Source organism: Puntigrus tetrazona, chromosome 25 (genome assembly GCF_018831695.1).
Source record: "Puntigrus tetrazona isolate hp1 chromosome 25, ASM1883169v1, whole genome shotgun sequence".
In the NCBI taxonomy this organism is placed as follows: domain Eukaryota; kingdom Metazoa; phylum Chordata; class Actinopteri; order Cypriniformes; family Cyprinidae; genus Puntigrus; species Puntigrus tetrazona.
Window position 1 is genome coordinate 13,112,964 of NC_056723.1, and position 17,392 is coordinate 13,130,355.

At 39.5% G+C, this 17,392-nt stretch overlaps 2 protein-coding genes across 5 annotated transcripts in view; one reads left to right on the top strand and one right to left on the bottom strand.

Annotated features, from left to right (window-relative positions):
- LOC122330809 (ankyrin repeat domain-containing protein SOWAHC) overlaps positions 1-11,779 on the bottom strand; it is a 52,952-nt gene extending 41,173 nt beyond the window's left edge. For all 4 annotated transcript variants that reach the window (XM_043228140.1, XM_043228139.1, XM_043228138.1 and 1 more), the window contains exons 1-3: positions 11,177-11,779; positions 10,549-10,586; positions 5,468-5,824 (exon numbers count right to left, since the gene is read on the bottom strand). In XM_043228140.1, coding sequence (XP_043084075.1) covers positions 5,468-5,824; positions 10,549-10,586; positions 11,177-11,282 — 501 coding nt within the window. In that variant the 5' untranslated portion in view covers positions 11,283-11,779. The remainder of the gene's footprint in view (positions 1-5,467; positions 5,825-10,548; positions 10,587-11,176) is intronic.
- Positions 11,780-11,804: 25 nt separating this feature from the next.
- Positions 11,805-17,155, top strand: irx5b (iroquois homeobox 5b). Its single transcript, XM_043228143.1, has 3 exons — positions 11,805-12,705; positions 13,292-13,697; positions 14,460-17,155. The coding sequence occupies exons 1-3, from the start codon at positions 12,481-12,483 to the stop codon at positions 14,954-14,956; spliced, it is 1,128 nt and encodes a 375-aa protein (XP_043084078.1). The 5' UTR covers positions 11,805-12,480; the 3' UTR covers positions 14,957-17,155.
- Positions 17,156-17,392: the final 237 nt, after the last annotated feature.

A 17,392-nucleotide genomic window follows, 5' to 3' on the forward strand; every position in this document is an offset into this window, starting at 1 on the left:
TCTTTAGTGACTGGTTATCCTCCAGCACAGTTCACATTGTCACTGAACGGCGCTGGATACTGAATAAATGTTGGTATGTACATTTTTGCGAGCATATGCTAACGGGCTAACGGTTGAGATCGGCATGAAGATTACTATTTTTGTAGTTCACTCTCAACAAACTTGTCACTTGTAGTTCCATTCTTAAATATTTTCATTAAACTGTAACAAAAATGGATGTCCTATATGTATATACTTCTATTTACCAGTTACAGAATATAATGAATAGTTAGACAATATAGACCAGTAGCACTGAATATGGTAATTCTACAACTACTGGCATGTAATGCTTCAAGAAGGACTGACACAATGAACTGCCCTCTCAGTAAAGCATAGACAAGCCTCTTATCCTTTAATTAGGTCTCTCTCACACACGCACACACACACACACACACACACCACAAAAGAGTGAATCAACTCTCACTAGAATGGTTCAATTGCTGCTTAAAAAAAACTAATGAACTGCTCATATAAATACATTCCAAAAAATATGTTCTCGTAAATCTGCAGTTATACATGAAAATAGATTTATTTTGTAAAAATCTACGTTGGGGTAACGTTATTACATTGCCAACATTATTAAGTAATCCGAGTTACGTTCAAGTAACAAAAAATGTAAGCTTTACTTTTAAATGTATAAGAAAAGATTGCTCATCGCTCTTTTGTTGACTTTGTTCGCTTCTACGTTCTTAATTTATAAGACTCTTCGGGTAAAAGTGTCTGCTAAAAAAAAATAAGCAAACTCAGATCAGGATGCAAAAGTAACACAATACAGTACTTTGCATAAAACGTAATGTGATTGGCCGTATACCTCAAGTGTGCGACGGAAATTAAAAGTTACATAAACATTTGGGCGGTTTTTTCTCAATTCTCAAGCAGGCTAATCATGGAGATCTTTCATGGTGTCTACATCTTTATTCTTTTACCGATTTGGTGTTATCAGATACATCAACAGCGCTACATCATCTGTTTATCTATTCTTTAAGAATTCATTTTTAAAACATTCATACGATATGATAAGCAATAAGTCTAAAAGTAGACAAAAATGAATTCAATCACGCGGTCCATCAAAAGCGAGAGCTTGAGTTAAAACGTCGCATCCCTTCTGAGCACTTGGCAACGTAAATTGTTTATCAGACACTAATGCAGGCGTTTAATCCAATTTGCATTCATATTAGTTACCGGGTATCTCCATCCGAGGGGAATTACTTCTTTAGTGGCCCTCCGAGAGTCCAAAATAACTTCATGCATAATATTGGTATCTTTATATTTCTCATTTGAGAAGCCAATTGCTTTCAAATACACTCTGCTCTCACAAGTGATTGGTGAAGTCATTTGGAGAGGCTTCAGTTGGACACACACACACACACACACACACACACACACACACGGGTTATGGAGCCCGTCATAGACTAGCAGTCACCAAATTAATCCTCCGACTGCATTGCGTCTTTGCGCCTGTTGAATCTGCCAGGGTCTGGGTGTAAATGTGCAAATTCAAACTGTTGATTGTTGTGGTGTACTATTTATATATATAGTCATAAGTGCATATATATAAATAAATGTAAATATTAGATTTGCACCCTAGATAAGATAAGCTCAGATAACAAGCACAAGGAAAAGAATTAGGAGTTGTGAAAATTTAAATATTATGAGGGGAAAAATAGGGAATATGTTAAATCACATTAAATTAAAACTAAATAAAATCAATTAAAAGTAAACAAGCAAACAAACAAACAAACAGACAAATAAATAAATAAAGTCTGTAAATTAAAAAAGGACAAGTAACAGTATTAATTTAGTATCACTGAGATACTATCATAGGTAATTTTTACTATTATAGGACATTTATTTATTTACAGGAATTTTGCATTGTCATCTATTGCTGAAACTAACTAGTATTTTATTTTAGTGTTCTTTTTTATTTCTTTTTTTTTCTCTTTAGTGCCCTGTGGTCAATTATGCTTTTAACCGTTGCTTTATTTATAAATAAATATATATTTTTGTTTGTTTTGACCTAATTTTTATTATTATCATTATAATTGTTGTTTACTTATTTTTAATTTTAGTTTCAGTGATTTTTAATATACTAATAATCTGTGTGTGTGTGTTACTATATATATATATATATATATATATATATATATATATATATATATATATATATATATATATAGTAACGCCTTGAATTAAATGCAAAATTTTGAATGATAGATGGAAATAATATTTTCTCGTGAAACTTACTTCAGTCATTTTGTTTTATTTACAAAGTTTTTTTTTTTTTTTATATAGTGTATCTGACTTATAAACACCACTAATGAATTGACTGTGCTTATTTGGAAAATATTTCCTAATAAAAGAAGATTTTTCCCACATATCCCTTTACCTCAACGGCTTCTGAATGAAGGTTTTAAACAATAGAAGATGAGATGACTTCACCCAGACAATAGTGTGACTGGGGTATAAAATACAATGTTTACAGACAAAATCCATACTTCGGAGACACTGAGAAATGCGGGGTTGCCAGAGGTAAACACAAAAATGAGCTGAAGACAATGAGACGCTTTTGACAGTAAACTGTAGGTTGCATACAAAGAGACAGGGGTCAAGTTGAAATTGTCCATCACCCAGACAAGCAGAACTCATTTGGATGCAAACGAGTGCCTACAATATTCAAATATTCAATATATATTCAGAGCTCGGGAGAGCGCTGGACTCGCTACAGAAACGCTTCACGGCCGTGTTTATGAGTTCAGAGTGCAGACACTGTATTCAGATTTCTCTTTACTGTCCTTTTATTAACTAAAATGAAGAAACGGCAGTGTCAAACTCAGGAAAACACGAAAGTATAGAACTGTGCCAGATATTAGCCCGCTGCATCACGACTGTGACAGAGCAATTATTCAGCAGTTTTCCCTTTGCGCGTGTGGCAAAAAGCGCAGGCCAACGCGTGACTCACGGAATCACACGACACGAGCAAAAACGTCAATACATCATTTTCTTCCTCTTGTGAAAAACGCATACGGAAATGTCTGACTTAGTGAGCAAGTGTCTTAAAAAATGAACGTGGTACTTTCATTGTAAACTAAAACTAAAATTGCGCAACCCGTGTTACACCCAATACCGGCCTAATAAGCCCCATAATGCTTAAAAATGTTGTCTAGCTATGCGCTAAAGGCCACGATATCAGCGATCAAGGTTGTAAACGCTTGGCAGTGACCCACAGGAATGCCCCGATAAATCCAGACCTGATCCGAACCCATCCGCCACCGGAGCGTCGCCCCATAAGTCGCAGCACGCCAGACACCTTCCACTTCCTAAACACATCGCAGCCACCTGATGCCAGCCATCATCTTCAGCCCGGGATCAATTGAAATCCTGTGTCATTGGAAACTCTGTACGGATGAGCTAATGAAATAAACACAATTGGATAGCAGAGAGTGTGGGTCAGGCCAGAGTAAGTGCCTATTTACCTGAATGAGAGGCTGCTGTAATGTATTGAAGTGGATATCGCATTAACCTGCCAAAGCCTTTTTAAATGGGGTCCAGGGCTTAAACTGATTTATCTATTGGCTCCCCAAGGGGCACTTTAGAGTGTGCAGCCCATCCAGCCAAGCCATCAATCTAGCCCCGCGCAGCCGATATCATTACCGCGCCGCACACACACTAACAGGTGTGCATCCGAGCAAACGGAGCTCCATAAATGCGCCGAAAGAGAAACAAGAATTACGCAACAAAGCCAAAAAGTGGCACGGTATAACACGGCGTTATTGAGGTGTTGATGCTACGGGGGTCACTGCTGCGGATTTAACAGCGGGGTTCGATCCGTTAGGGATTTGATCGGATTGGATTGGGAAGAGTGGGCTATACTTAGCAGAATGGAGTCCAGCGCTTGGAGGGGAGGGGGAGAAATAAGGGCGATTCATGACGGAAATGAAAGGGGTTCCACTACTCTCCCTCCTGTTGTTGCAAAGATATTATTCGTATTGATTAATCCATTTACTCATTCATTCATTTTGGTTTACATTTATTATTTTATTTAAAATAATGAGCTCCACACTACAGTTCTTAAATTAGAGCATTTTTATTGCTTTGGTGGAGAGGCTTAATTTACGTAAACCTTAGAAAACGCACAATAACGTTGCTTTTTTGATTCGCCGCTCCGCTTTTGCCGTGGATAAATTACGCTCCTATTTATTTATTGGTTTCTTCAAAAGATCATTTATGTTCTGCAAATCTTATAAATAAATAAACGGGTTTGGAATGACTTAAGGTTAGCGAATGACACCATTTTCATTTTTTCAAATTTAGTAGCGATTTATGAGCATTTTAGTAATAGCTTTTGAATCTGAATTAGATCAAAAAAGTGCTTTGATTTTTTTCTTTGGACAATCAGTTAATTTCTAAATTACGTGAACACACAAGTCTTAAATATTTATTTCATCGGGTTACCAAAACGGTATCAAATATTTAAAGAACAAATACGGATAAGCGCGATTTAATGGATTCAATCTAAATTTTTTTTACCTGCCTGGAAAGAGCTGACGTGTTTAGGAACCCTGTCATAAATAATATTTTTAGTTTATGAGCAGTGTAAAAATGTTCTTATTCTAAACAAAACTTTCAAAGCTTTTCATTACGACATTCGCTGAACTTCCAGTTGTCTCTGTTGAAATCTTGACAAGATAAAACCGGCACCCATCTAAGAAGGAAATTAATAATTTGCATGCATTAAACGAAAGAAATGCGGACCTTATCAAGAGAACCGTTTCTTTTGTGAGAAGAAAAACATTTGTGATGAACAAAATGCGTAAGGGAAGCAGAGCGTGATCAGAGATAACATTTACACAAAGAACAAAGACTGTATGTGAGAGCGAGACTCTACTGTACGCATACAGCGGAACAAAGAGACGCGCTCAAAGTCAGCATGGATACCAATCACAGAAACAAATACAAAATACAAGTCATCCATTAAATACAGTCATTTGTTTTGAGCGTTGCGTCTTAGCGTGGCGATCCGTCCGAGTTGGATTGGTATGATTATCGAATCAGAATAATATAATTTTGATTCCGTAATGTTTGTGTTTTATAAGCAAGGATGACATGCACTGCTGTTACAAATCGAGGCCTCGGTGTTTACTGGCTTTGCTGAGTGGCTCCACATCGTTTTATATTAAAATCAAACGAGCAAGCCCCGCCCAGATTTAAAAAGTGACTCAAAAGTAACCAACGCATCGCTTTCCATTAAACGTCACCGAGTAATGTAATTATTATTCCTTTTTATAGGGAGTAATGCGATATTGTCGCGCAGACTTGGAACTTGGAGACATGGAAAAAAGCAGCTTGGACATTCTGCTAAACGTTTCTTTTCGTATCCCACAGAAGAAAGAAGCGAAGTGAGGTTACGAAAGGCATTGTCTCCGCTCACCTCTTCAGGCTGGGTGACCACCACGGCCGGCATCCCATCTTCTGGATCGTAATCACAGCTCCTCTGTGTCACGAAAGTCTCACGATCCGGCTGTGGATTCTCCTGATCAGACCTCTTGTCCTCCGGGACCCGTTCGGATTCTTGTCCTTGGAGTTTCTCAGTAGGATCCAGCCCCCGACCTTGACTTTGACCGGCCGTGGACTCATCGGTGAAGGCCTGAGTTGGTTTTGGTGTGGTGGTCTGAACGTCTGGCTCTAGTCCCTCTTGAGTGAGGTACTTTAACTCCTCGCGGATGTGCTGGCCTGATCCTGGCGTGTGCGATGAAGATGGGATAAACTCCTGAATGTAATCAGACTCCTAAAAACACAAAACAGAGAATATGCATAATGCATTTTCAGATATGTCAATGCGTTGAACATGAACTGAAAAAATAGTTGCAGGATATAATAATTAAATGTCAATATGCTTTATTTTCATATCATAAATCACTGGGCATTAATTACCAAGGTTATTAAAACAATTAAAAAATAAGCTAAGTATTAAAATATATATATATATATATATATATATATATATATATATATATATATATATATATATATATATATTTTTTTTTTTTTTTTTTTTTTTTATTTATTTTTTTTTTTTATATATTACTTTTATGGCGTAATATTGATATAAGATGCTTATTTATGAATAATAAAACACTAAATATCTAATATATTTTAATATATTTAATAAGTTATTTTAAAATGGCCCATTTGATGTATAATGTTCAATTTTATTCTGAAAGCAATAAACTAAAATATTTCTTTATAAAACGGACTAGTTTTAGCTAAACGAGTTAGCTAGTTTTGAATATATTTAAAATATGCATTAATAAAACATAAAAGACTTAATAAAAAGTCTTGTTTTGTAAAATCACACACAGTCAGTGTAGATAATGAATTAACAAAACGACCACAAGCGTGATGGGTAACCTAACATTCCATAAAATCCTGACATATTCAATAAATAAATATTTAGCAATATTATCTAGGCTCTCCGGAGCGACAGCTTAATTTAATCTAAATACGCAACCCGTTCTGGCATGTTTATTGCTCAAGTCACACCGAGCCGTCATTAAACAAACATTATCGCACTAACTTCCTCTTATCTTTACCGTAACTGCATCATGTGCCGTTTTTTTGCTAATCTAAAACGGGTTGACAAGCACAAATACCCTTTAGCCGAGGAATAACATTTCACTCAACGCCGGCATGATTACTCTTCATTAGGCCGTAATGTGACAGTTTGACAAGTGCAGTGGCTGTTTTAGTCACCTGCTGATGCGCGTACACGGCCCAGTGGAGATGAGACCTCTCTGGAAGTGGCCATTAAGCACAGTTCATCTGTCAGACTTCAGTCCATACTCAACCTCCACTACACTTCATTTGGAAAGAGGAATCCCAGCGGGCTTTGTGTCATTTATAGCAGCACTCATGTTCATTAAGACCTCAGCGGTGGCCATGTATATTTCAGTGCTGCATGTCGGGGCTCGTAACGACTTTCTTTTTTTGCAAAAACTACATTTTTATTTGCATATCCAAACAAAAGCCTTGTCCGAACGGCGTTAGCTTTCCCCCATAATGCCAGAAATCAATCAAACTAGCAGCGAAGCTCCCTTCAATGAGACGTCGCATTAAAATATCCCAGCTTTCCGCGTGTCACAGCTGTTCTAGCCTCCATTTCCACCGGCGTGTCGTGGATTTCATTAGACAAGAATGTCTTGGTAAAATGTCCCCCCGTTCAAGTCGGTTTAAGCAGTCAGCTCCAATGGGTATTCATTACACACGGATTGGTAACTGGCGAGGAATTGTTTTCCTATGCATAATGGTCGGATGTGTAATCCAAGCCGTTTGCAATTAATTAAGAAACACTGTGTGCATGCGGCCACTTGTACTTCGGCTCTCTCTGGACAACGGCTGATTCGTCTTGGACTCCAGAAAATCTAAAGCATTTGATGTTTCCGAATACTCGAGCGGTGAAGTCATCCCGCTGTTAAACTTTACGGCAATCTAATTAACTTTAAGATTTGGCATCGCAACAGCAGGCTTCGGTTTGAAGTCAAGCCGAACGAAACGTAGACCAAACATTCCCTTTGAGGGGCTTTATTTTGGTTATAGGACAAAAAACGGAATGAAAGAAACGAAACGAATCTTCCAGCTTCAAAACTCAAAACACGCACAAAACCGAAATCCCAAAGTAGAACACACAACTAAACAAACACGCAAAAAACGCAACACCAGTACAAAACTTTAAAAAAATCAACAGGAAAAGAAAAACTAAACACAAAGACAAACTGAAATCCAAGTAAATAACACAACAAATAACCCCAAAATACAACACGACAAAACAACCCCAAACAAAACAACAATGCAAAACCAAAAGTAAAACACAAAATGAAAAAAAAAAACAAACAAACACAACAAAGCCTGAGAAATCTAAACAAAAAACAACACAGATCAACAACTAAACCCACAATACAAAACACAAAACAATAAAGAAGGGGGAAACAAATAAAACGAAAACCACAAAACGAAACGCAAAAACCAAATAAACAACAAAACAAACAAATTGGCTCAAAAGAACTCTCGGAATTAGTGATATTTGTCTGCATGGAAAAGCAGTTCAGTCGTAAAATCGATTTAACGTCACATTTTTGAATGGAAGAAATACAATTACGGAAAACAGCTGCGCATTTCTGCTTTAAAGCCGAATTTCGTCAACCAAGCCGCAAGCGATCGGTAATCGACAGTGTCTTACAAACATCCGCAGAGCTCGACTTGAGCTACAGTCCTTTAAGCACAGAACGCGTTTCGGCTAAAAACAAAACTTCATCAACGCTCCGTGAAGTTTATCGTAACAGAGAGAAATCAGAGCCGTTGTCGCACCGCTACGACAAGCCTCTGAAAAAATGTGCCACACCGTTTCAACCCCCTCCCGCAGCTGCTGCGACGCTTAAGCTAATCCACTTCTAGCTTCGGTGCGTCCATTTCCGTCTACCGACACGCGATATCCACAACAGAGTCTGAATGCCACGAGGATCGAAGCCACAGGATCCACCTGGGGTCAAAACGCAGGATGGCAAAAGGACACGAATTCGCAAAAAACGACAACTGGCTTACGGGATAAACGTAAAGCTGCGGGGGCAAACAGAAACAAGCGGGCCAGGGCTAATCTTCGCCGGCACTAAAGCTCGGTTTAAGCTGAGGAATTCCTTGAAGGTCGGAGAAAGGAATTCCGTATGAACAAGCAATCGGTAAACGCGATATCAATGACACGATGGAGCGATGTTTGGTTGAAACGGTCGACCGCTGGGACAGGTTTCCTCACATCACAGCTGTTATCACTTCTTTTTATGGCCGAACCGTAGATGCATCACCGCGTTTTTTTTTTTTTACTGAAAGCACTAAATTTATCCGCATTCCCGAGAGGGATGCAAGAGCAAAGAGCAAACTTCACGAGCAAATGAGCGACGGCGTAATGAAGTCATATCACCGTAAAACCGACTGTGATGCATCGAATCTGATAACGTTTTGCGGAAAGAGAACGTCATTCATGCGCCGTTATCGTCAATCAATGTTCATTTAGCCGCTGGAGCTATCGACTCTTTCTAAATAAAAGTATGATCTTCCGAGACAAAACGATTAGACACTGTAAAAAGTGAAAATGTGCAACTATTTCCACCTGATCTGGTCTGTTGCTTTTGCTGGTTTAACCCATCGTGGTAAAGGTGATTCTGGCATATTAAATATTATTTTGAACTTAATACCCTACATAAATCGTATGTTTACATGTCAGGACTTTTTTACAGTAACAGAATACAGAATATTTACTTTGCATTATATATATATATATATATATATATATATATATATATATATATATATATATATATATATATATATACACACAAGAAAAAGCTTTACTGAATGATAACACAAATTATATTAAACTATCACCAAAAACAATGCTTTTATTTGTACTAGGGATATTTTTTCTCGAAAATATTGACTGAATAACTGCCACTAAACCTATTATTGACTGTCTTTGCTGCATAAAAAAATTGGAATTTCATTCTTTTAAAAAAACTTTGTGTCTGTCCCTATGTTCTAGTCAACTCTGTTACCTCCATTATAAAAAGGCAAAACAATCAAAACAATGCGATTTGTATATATATATATATATATATATATATATATATATATATATATATATATATATATATATATATATATACACTTTTGGGATGAGAGGTTTCAAATAATTAATAAGCTAATAAACATCTAATTTCAAAAGATTTTTCAGCTATAGGACTGCTTTTTGCTACTCATGGATTGGGTGTTGTGTCGTAAAGTTATAAAGTGGGGCGAAAGGCTCGTTGCGTTAACCAGTACCTAAATCAGAATAATATCATCTCAAAAAACATTGCAATAATTATATGTATTGTTTCCAGTCGAGACTTGAAGAAACTTGTTCATGCCTTTACCGCCAACAGGGTGGATTACTGCAACGGTCTCCTCGCCCCTTCCTAAGGAGACCATTAGACAGCACATCACAGCAGCCCTGCGACATTCAAGATAGATTTTAAAGCACTTTTACTCATTTAGAAATCACTCCACGGCCAAGGACCTAAATACACTGCAGATACGCTCACTGAACATAAACCTAACAGAGGATCATTAGGATCTTAACAAAGTTAGAACCGTGTTAAAACACCAGTCACATTTAAATCGGTTTAAAACTCATCTGTTTAGCTGTGTATAAACATTTGCTATTTTTAACTATTTTATTTAAATTTTAAATCAATTACGAAATCATTTTATAGGTTTTATTTTATTTTTTATGGCTGGGATAATTTTTTTACATTTTTTTATTTTATGATTATTTTATTTCCTTTTACGCAAACCACTTTGAATTGCCATTGCGTATGAAAATTGCTTCATAAATTAATTCGCTTTGCCTTGCCTGTTCAACCTTCTGCATTCCAAACAGTGTTTACTATCCCTTTTAGTGTCCATTAAGTGTCCAAAGACTACCTTTTCCTTAAACGCATGTTCCCCTCGATCCACGAAACCTAGATTAAAAAACACAAACATACAAATCAGGGCGAGCAAAACTATAACAAACACATCTAAAGATAATGAAATGTCCCAAATGAGACATTCGGCGACAGGTGCCTGCAAAATGTGAAGATCTGCATTAGCAAGCCTGCAACTAGTGCATTCGCAATGTCTTACACAAATTTGTTATTAATAATTTCATCCATTAAATGTGAAAGAGTACCTTTTCAAACATTATATGGAATGCTAGCCTAATGCATCGTCTTCTTTAAAAGTGCAGTATGCTGGGTTAAAGGTCTGATGTATAAATCGAGAACACCTGCTTTTTATATATAGACTTCAGATGCACTTCTCGCATAGAGCCATGCTGCATTAAGCAAGCGCTTAAGTCTATTAATAGAGCTCGCAAATCAGATTAGTCACCTCTCTGCGTGTTTAAATTGTTCAAGGAATTCAAGCGATACTTTTATGTTTCGTTAAGAGATAAGAGATGTCTAGATAAATAGTTTAGGCGAGCACCTTTAATGTGATAACCTGGCCTACACCTACACGCTCAGGTGCTCGCGCATAAAGAGTTTCTACGGGCGCCTGCTCGGGTTTTTACCTGCACCGGACTGCGCGTCGCGTCGCTCGCGCGCAGCGTAAGCGTCGTCTGCGGTCGAGGGGTCGTAACGTTCCCTCTCTGCTCCAGCCCGGTTCGCGGAAGTCATGTTAAAAGTGCAGGGATTCCCGAGCGCGTCGAGCCAGAGCCGCGGATCTCGCCGCCGGAGGATTACTCACGTGCGTCGCGACGCGACGGAAACGCAACGCTCCGGTCACGAGCAACAAAGCGGCATTTAAACAGCCCGTTTAAAAGAAACGCCATAAAATAAACTTTTATAGGCGGTGCTGCGCGGCGTGTGGATCCCTCCAGCACGTTTGGAAAGCTGAACAGATTCAACGCTTTTTTATTTTGTGTATATACATTTTTTTTTTTTTTCAAATAGACTGGAATAGCTAAACGTTAAATACTCTATATTCAATACTCTGCCAATAAGGCATTCGTTTGAAACTCCTTGTAACAATCAAATATAAATTATAACAGGCGAATTACGGGGTATATAGCCTGTATTATGGAAAATAAACAAACGCGCTCTGTGGGGGCGTTCACGCGAGACAAATTCTCGCGCCAAAAACAGTCCGACTCAACGCAACAGATTATATATATATATATATATATATATATATATATATATATATATATATATATATATATATATATATTTTGTTTTTTATGTACAGAGTTGGTTCAAAGACCGTTCAACTACAAATACTGGTTCTCTGAATAATTTGTTAGTTGCGACTGTCAAAGCCTTTAGACAAAGTCCGTCGCACATTTACTTAGAGGGTTAAAACATGACTGAAGGCGCACTGTTGTTTTTAACTTGACGCGACATCTTAAAAAAAAGCGCTCGTAGTAAAATAAACAGAGGTAGAAAAAACACACTAGACGCAAGGTGCGCGTCGAACATTTAAAAGAAAGTAAGAAAAAAAAGGAAGGCAAGAACGCGGCGTGTGTACGGCTCTTAAGTCAAGACCAAATGAAGAGGAGAACTTGTGAATTTGAGAGGGCGCTAAAAAGGACGCGCGCGAGTGAGAGAGAGAGAGAGAGAGAGAGAGAGAGAGAGAGAGAGAGAGAGATGGAAAACTCAGCTTGAGCTCTTCTTTCACTCTCCTTGAGGAAGCGCGCGGAACTCGAGACGCTCTTCTGCCCAATTTACCGAAGACACCGGTCATGCGAGCGACGTCGCTTAATTTCCTGATCTCGGGAGTCGATCGGCTTTGAACCTTCGATTTTCTCTTCGATGGCGCCCAGGACGAGCGCGTCGACTCTCGGGCTCGCGAGGAGACTGTAGCGGTGATCTGGTCATGGCGTTTCCTCAGGGATACTTGTATCAGTCGTCGCTGTCTCTGTACTCGTGTCCTCCTCCGTACGGCTCCAGTGCGATCACCGGACCGCGGACGGATGATCTGGGACGGTCCTCTAGCGGATCCGCTTTCGCCCCGTACGCGTCCACAGCCTTCACAAACACCACAGCCTTCAACTCACTCCAGTACAGCCCCGAACCCACAGCCCCCTTCACTTCCTACGGGGTGAGTTTCGTTCATAATAAAGCCCAGTTTATTTATTTTCGAGCGGACTGGAGGTTTATTACGATTATTATATCACGGCATCACGGTTGTCAGCGTGCCGGTGCCCGCAGTGGGAACTTTTGCGTTATTGTCTCTATTCGCAGACTTTGTTTTTTTCTGCCTGATCGAACAGTTTTAATGACTAATAATTTGCCAGATATAGGTTATGAGACATATCAATTAGGCTACGTCTGTGTTAAGCACGTTGACTAAGTTTATGGTCAAGAAACTTTGCGCGCATAAACTATTTGAAATACAGAGAACGAATGGTGTCGCGGAATTTACACTACATTCTTCAGGATATTAATTTTATTACATTTTACTGTGTGTGGTGAGCTTTCATATAAACTTAGCCTACACCAGATCAGCATAAATCGGAAAGCCATTATTGACTAATATACAGTTAATAACGAAATATTCCCTAACCGCGTTTAACAGTAGTAGTCTATGCAGCGGACACGGTTAAGAAAACAACGGATCCTCGTGAAAAACAGATCTGCTCTGCTTTTCCTCCCTAAATTGTAATCTTTATTAATTCATTGCCTAGGGCTCCCCATATGACACCTCTCCAGGCATGACTGGCTCTATAGGCTATCACCCTTACGCCGGTCCCCTGGGCCCGTACCCGTTTGGAGACCCCGCTTACCGGAAGAACGCCACACGAGACGCCACCGCCACCCTGAAGGCCTGGCTCAGCGAACACCGGAAAAACCCCTACCCCACCAAAGGAGAAAAAATCATGCTGGCCATCATCACCAAGATGACCCTCACTCAGGTGTCCACCTGGTTCGCCAACGCCCGCAGAAGACTGAAAAAAGAGAATAAAATGACTTGGACGCCACGGAACCGGAGCGAGGACGAAGATGAGGAGGACAGCATCGATTTGGAGAAAAACGACGAGGACGACGAGCCGCTCAAAACAGCCGAAACGACACAGACGACCAAAGATTTAGGTGCTCGTTTTTTTTCTCCCTTGTCGTGTCATGTGCGCGGGCTGATTGCGTTATTATTACAGTTCTCATATTTCATTAACGTTTTAATTTTAAATAAATATGTTATGTTCGTTACAAATAACGTATACAATTATATATATATATATATATATATATATATATATATATATATATATATATATATATATATATATATATATATATCTTATAGCTAATGCAAAAGCATTCCTGCGCAATGCATAGCCTCCAACTTATGTTTCATAATAATAATAATAGCCTAAGAAGAAGAAAAGTTATTCTAAAATCCAGGAGCCTTCGAGTCGTGAATATTAATAATCATTTATCCTATTAAATAAATATATATTTTTAAACAAATAAATAAAAGATGACCTTGACAAACCGTCATGAGGGTCTATGATATAATAAAATATAATTTACTCTTTTATGTTTTTCATGTCACACGATAACGAACTATCCCCCTGCAGATCGAGCAGATGTAGAGGGCAAACGTTTAATAAAAACATATTAACGATATTTCAAAAGAAAAAAAAGGGGGAATTACGTGCAGCTTTTTTTTTCTCCTGACGAATTGTCTTTTTCGGTGGGTTTAGAGAGAAAGAATAAAAAAGCTTAGTTCGTTTAATAATAACCAATGCCGTTAACCTATACAACGCTGTATCTTTTTCGCTCATTTGCAAATACCTCAGGCCTGCGTCCCGTGCTCTTCCTAACGCTAATAAGCCTGTTATCGTTCGATCGCAGTTGTCGACGACTGCTCGGAAAGACGCGCGGAGGATCAGGACGCGGCGGACAGCGTCGTCATCGACGGCGGAGAAGAAGAAGAGGAGCACCGGACAGACTCCCCGGCGCCCGCGACCTCCTCTCCCCGAGACGACACCGAGAACCGCAAACCCACGTCCGTCATTCACTCCGCGAACCCGACCCCCAAACCCAAACTCTGGTCGCTGGCCGAAATCGCGACGTCGGATAAGAGGAGCGGCGAAGCGTCCCGGCCACCGGGAGCGTTATCTCCCGCCGGGTCGCCGCCGCAGTGCCCCTTCCCCCCCAGACACTTATACTACGCGTCTCCTTTCTACGCGGGCTTCACGAACTACGGCGCTTTCGGAAACCTGAGCGCCTCGAGCCCGGCGCATCTGAGCGGGATTAACCAGGCCGCGTTACACAGGGCGAGAGACGGCAAACTGACTCTGGAGATGTGCAAAGAACTCGCCTTCGAGCACAAGAGGGCGAATATTTAAGTGTTTCTGTTTATCATCTCTTTACCGAAACGTAGGACGAACGGCAACTGTACTGAACTTTCCACGAAGCATAAAACGTTTTTATATACATATATATAAAGAACATCCTTTTCTTAACACGTTTATTGTGAGCTATCCGTGCAAGAGGCCAAAGCACTTAAAATGATTTCCTTAATGGACCTTCACTCTTCACTGCTGTCTACTCGGACCATTTTTTCAAGCAGTTTGGCAATGCTTATTCTAGAATCGGTGGTTTTGTTTGTGGATAGTAATCATGCACAGGTTAAACTTAAAAAACAAACAAAAAAAATATATATACACACGCATAAATCGAACCCGTTTTGTTAAGAAATGTCGAAATACGTGAGAGTTTTATTATGCTTGAAGAGGAACTATATTGGGGTTCTCTGCCTGGTCTGAAGACACCAGTCAAAGGAAATTTAGCGCCTTTATAGTTACTGCAACCGAGATATTCTTTACACGTATTTTGACCCAATGTGGATTATTTTATCATCTGTTCTTTGCCAGAACGGTGTGCAGTGCCTTCCTGATTTGCTCACAACTGTTCTACACCTAAAGAAAACGCTCGATAACTGCAACACTCGCCTCCTGGGCATAATACGCCGGATAAATTGTAAATTTAAATAGCACAAGTCAACATTTATCGCAGGGGGATTATAGGACAGTGCACTTAAGTGGAGGAGATATTAAATTCACGCTCCATAAAGCATCTTCTCATGAAACGCGTGTTGCTTTTTTTTTTTTTTTTTTTTTTCCTGCGGTGCGCGGAAACAGCGAGGGGCTAAAAATGTTCAAAGAGCACTTTAAAAGGTATTAAACGTGTAAATTCGAAATTTAGTAAACTCTTTGCAAGAAAGACGGGATTACCACAGATCCTCCATTCCTGCTCGAATAGCGGAGTCCGGCATCAACAAACATCAGAGAAAGCGACTCGGGGCCCCCGTGGCTTACAGGGGTAATACAACGTTCTCGTACACAAAACCGTGAAAAGAGGCCGCGAGGACTTGAAAAGCTCTCTAATCCCTCCGGTAAATTCTAAAGTTCGGGTATATGTTTATACTCGGCGCAACGCTATTTCACAATTCACTGAATTCAAAGCTTTGTGAGCGAAGAAGCCCCGGCGAAGCTATCCAAACTATCCAATCATCTTGTGACCAATGTCACATTCAACGCAGCCATTTTATCTTTTTTATTGCCAAACAAGGGGGTTCGGGGGCTGCTAGAAATGAGTTTTCTAGACGCGCAGACACAAAATATCTCTAGTAATCGCTGTAAAATGGGCTCTGAATGCAGCCGATGCATCCGTTCCCAAATATCTTTCCTCTAGTTCTGCTGTCGTGAGTGCGTTTTAATGCACAACTTTAAAACCCTCTTCGACTTGGCGAGGTTTGGAAACCCCAACTGGGCATCACGGGCAATTAAAGGCGCGATGACTTCGAACCCGGTTTGCAGATAAAACGATAAAATAAACCGAAGCAAAATGATACGTGCCAAACATAATGAAATGTTTGGCAAAGTGTCACACTTTTCCGTATGTTTCAATTGTGGACAGTTAGAGAGAGAGGAGTGTGAAAAGCTCTATTCCACACCCCAATCGATATAGGCGGGCCGTTTTTGAAGCGCGCACGCTTTCGCTCTTAACTAAAGACTATGTAAGGCTTTTAAAAGCATTGATTTGGAGCAGATCGATGGGGTCTGAAGGAGTGTTTTCCTGCATAGTGAGAAGGCACTAACAGGCCTCTGATGAGCCAGACAGCTCGAGCCAAACTGTGGGTCACTTACTTGCTTGATTGAGTTAAATCACAGAATTTCAAATCAGAAACTGTTTTTTTTTATATATTTACCTGGGTGTTGACATATATTGAATGCTTTAGGTTTGATAGAGCATCTGAAATATTTCGAATGTGTCATATAACGCATATAAGTGGTTCTGAACTGGTGGGTCGTGACCCAAAAAACGGGTCGCAGGACCAACAGAAGTGGAAAAAAGGCTAATGTGAATTTAAACGAAACTGGCCAGCTGAGGACATGAATAAGTCCCCTATGTTGTGTGCACTTCCCAATCAAATTCATTTGTCATTTGGTATAAATTAGTCAAACGATACAGATGGTAATAAAATCACTTGCATTTATAATAAATGGTTCGTACAATTGGGTCCAATACATCATTTTTGATTCGAAGGACCTTCTTCGTGCTGTACATAAACGATTTTTGGTATGACATCTCTTAAAGATCAAGCTCGCAGATACCTATTTGTAGCGAACAGTTTTAAAAATAATTAGTAGAACGTTTTTCTCCGCAAAGAAAAAGTTCAAGGTTCTGCAGATCCCAGGAAAGAACCTACATTTTTAGGATCCAGAGCAAAGCCAGCTGAGGAGCGCCGATCCTGTGATTTAAGGCTGAATTATCCGTGC